This window comes from Protopterus annectens, chromosome 8.part1 (genome assembly GCF_019279795.1).
Source record: "Protopterus annectens isolate FY-2018-M chromosome 8.part1, PAN1.0, whole genome shotgun sequence".
Classification (NCBI taxonomy): Eukaryota; Metazoa; Chordata; order Ceratodontiformes; family Protopteridae; genus Protopterus; species Protopterus annectens.
Genome location: NC_056742.1, coordinates 371,002,569 through 371,006,060, shown reverse-complemented (window position 1 = coordinate 371,006,060; position 3,492 = coordinate 371,002,569). Strand labels below are relative to the sequence as shown.

Genomic DNA, 3,492 nt, shown 5'->3' with positions numbered 1-3,492 from the left:
TATTATATATATATATCTATATATCTATATATACACACACACACATATATACATACATATACACAGACAAAAAAAGTCCAGAACGCTCATTATAAAACTGATACACCAAGGAGCCATAGACAACCCTTCACACTTACATGAAATTTTTTTGACTGTCTAATACATCTGTAAAACAAGTATCGTAGGATTAAACAGGTTGATGTTCAAACTTAAAACTATCAGCCTCAATTAAATATTCAAGGACTGGATATTCTTCAGGTCCTAACTTGCACTTGTCATTCAGATACACATGATGGCACTTAACATGAACTACAAAGAGGGTGATGGTGGCATCATGCAGAAGCAAACAAGAATCCAATTGTACTCAAATAATCCAATATTGTGGGGACAATGGAGCAGAAACAAGCTAGCACACAGCTACTATAAACAGTGATTTCTACTGCCAAAAGCATCAGCAATGTGCATCAGAATTACCCTTGTCTATACACATTTTACAATTATTCCCCTTTAATAATACATTTCAAATAAAAGACTACTTAAAGTATATGCAGTAACTCCATGCAGAACGTTATGGAACTTGCTATAACCCATAAAGGCCTCCAAGTGTTTGATCTCACTGGTTACTCACTGTAACCAGATGCAATTCCGCACACCAGCTGTTATTTCTGGCACTAGTTTCTACTCCACCACTTGCAGAAATCCAAGCAACTCCCACCTAGCTTAACATAAAAAAAAAAAATCCAGATGCTAACTTAACAGTGGCCCTCAACACATCACATAGGCATTACACTTGCCAAAATGTTCAATCTCTGACACAAAAACAAAATATTTTTGGGGGAAGGGGAGGTTTCAACTCTCACTCTGAAAAGGAGAAGTAACTTTTGTATCTAACTTGCAGGGCCCACTGACCATTCTACAATCAGTATGTTCTGAATACAGATTGAGGGGCTGTAAAACCATTTACTCCTCAGTGTATCTGCTTACTTAATAGGATAAAACTTAATACTTATCCTGGAGAACTCCAGTTCACACATTTCGGAGGGAGGGGTAAGAACACGACAGAAATGTATGCGTTTAAACCACATACAATGAGAATGCCATCCTTTTCTTTTCCACTTTAAATACCCCATTGTACTTTTATTTAGTGTCTTATACAGCTTACATATCATCAGCCTAAGCAAAGTTGTCACTTCACTTTCCTCTCGCACAGTGTTAACATATTCTGTGAAATATATTTTAATTCCATAAAGGTACTTAACCACCAGACGTTCTTCCACATTCCCAAATTAATCATCAGCATCAAAGATGGAAAATGCTTCCACACACAGGAACACGGCTGAACATTTTCTTACAACTAGCATTGAGATTACATCTTTCAGACACTGTGGTATTTAACTTGTGCTGGTCTGCTGTGCAAAACGTGAATTACCTTCTGTGGTGCTCCACAGCAAAGTGCACAAAACATGAAAACAACCTTCAAAAGTTCTACAAATCAGTGCTGACAAACTCTTATCACTAAATTAGTACAGACACGGTGCAAACGGATTGTAAAACATCCCATCAGAACTCAGATCTCAGCACCTACTAGTGTGCCCTTGACCACCATTCAGCAAGAAATGGTAAATAACTAGTAATACACTTACAGCAAATAAACGTTGTATAAATTTAGGGCAAAATCTCCCAGACTTGGGGAATATGTATTACGACTAGTGAAGGCTGGCAGTTAAAACAATTTATACTCCTGCCAAATATCTTACTATTTCTGTCAAAAGACTACTCGTTTAGCAGGGACTCTGTTATACTTATGGTAAAGCAGATGATATTCAAACATTTCCGTGAGTTGTGGGAAATCAAAACCTATGCAAACAAGGGATGGGAGCCCAATGTTTTCACTGGGAAAAGGAGGAGCGAACCCTGAAATATGTTTACTTATGCAGCAGAGCATAATCAGTGAACTTTGCACGAAGGGCAATAAAACTGTAACACAAGCATTTCATATGAACGGATCTGAAAAACAAAATAAAAACAGAATAGGCGAACCCCACCGCTGGAAAACGGGATAAGAGTAGGGCTTCAGCTTGCCTCCAGCACTTACTACAGAACGAAAATCAAAACAGCAACAGGAGCGCAAAACAAGAGTTACCCAACGGAGCCCTCCCACCATAGGAATCAGTCGGTACTATAAAGTGCCGGGACGGAGGCAAGACATGCAAATCAGTGCCCGTAATTCAGGCCAAATTCTTGTCATATACTGGCGGACTAAGGGAACATTTATTATAATAGCGAACCGTGTTTGCAGAAGGTACAAATTCCCATCAGGACGTGTTCACTGTTGTTCAAAGACAATCACCCCATCCCACAAAACATCCTGGTCCACCACCCACCCAATTCATGGGTGGTTACACTCACCGCGGCTGCCAAACTGGAGACTGCGGTCTCGGGTCTCTCGATCATGGTTCCCCGCCGCGTGTATGTGACACTGTATCCGAGAGGGCGGTTCCACTTACTGCTCACTCAAACGGATCGGATCCACACGAACACTGTCCAAAAGACTGGGGTTAAACTCCACAGAACTGATACAGTGAAAGGAAGAAATAGCCCAACGACTCACTAATCACTACCTAAGTAGGTTACAACCCGGGTTACCATCCACTAGACTGCACGGACGGGCCAGTCTACGCTTCCGCGTTGCACAGTGCTGTCGGATCCAAAGAGCTACAGTAACGGTAAAAATGGAGAAAAACCACTGCTAGGCGTTACTACGAGCAAAGGGGCGGAATAACAAAGAGACCGTGACTACTAACTAATGAGTGACCCCAAACCGATACAGAGCCTTGTCATACACCACGATGGAAGAGTCCCACCCCGCCCCAACGATTTTGATTGGCATCAGACAGCAACCCCCGCCCAATATCTACGACATGAGTCATCGGATAGGGGTGAAAACGCCAGACGGAGGAAAGGGTACAGATCTCCAGAGAAATTAAAACAGAAATGCATTCTGGGAATTTAAGTTTTTTTCCTTGTACTAATTGTAAACTCTTGATTTTTAAATTTGAAGAATCGTTACTGAACAAGTGTTTGCACGGGCATAGGTCATGGCAAGCTTGCTCTTGCAGATTATTAGTAGTATGCACACATGTGAAATACCTCTGAACTGTCTCGAGTATCAGGGACGTCCCTGAAATTTTAGCTCTGTCCCTCTTAATCACTCCCAAAACGTATGACTTTTGGAGAAAAGGTGGTGCATTACTCTTAACAAATAATGACATTGGAGTATAGAATTATTTTAGTTTAGGAAATACATATTAATTCACATTCTCATATTCTGTCAGCAGTGTCTGAAGTTAATAGTACTATTATTTTGAAAGATTTCCTGTTTGTCCCTGGCTTTCTTGATTTATCCCTATTTTGTTTAGTTATGCAGTCTCAAAGTATCTTATCATTCTCTGTGTGTTTGGTAATTTTTGTATCTTTTTAAATTTATTCAGA

At 40.3% G+C, this 3,492-nt stretch overlaps 1 protein-coding gene across 1 annotated transcript in view; it reads right to left on the bottom strand.

Annotated features, from left to right (window-relative positions):
* Positions 1-2,929, bottom strand: part of SEPTIN7 (septin 7) — a gene marked incomplete in the record, with an annotated part of 1,430,755 nt that extends 1,427,826 nt beyond the window's left edge. The window contains 1 exon segment of the mRNA XM_044081947.1: positions 2,410-2,929. Within this exon segment, the coding sequence (XP_043937882.1) occupies positions 2,410-2,454 (45 nt within the window).
* Between the last annotated feature and the right edge of the window lie 563 nt (positions 2,930-3,492).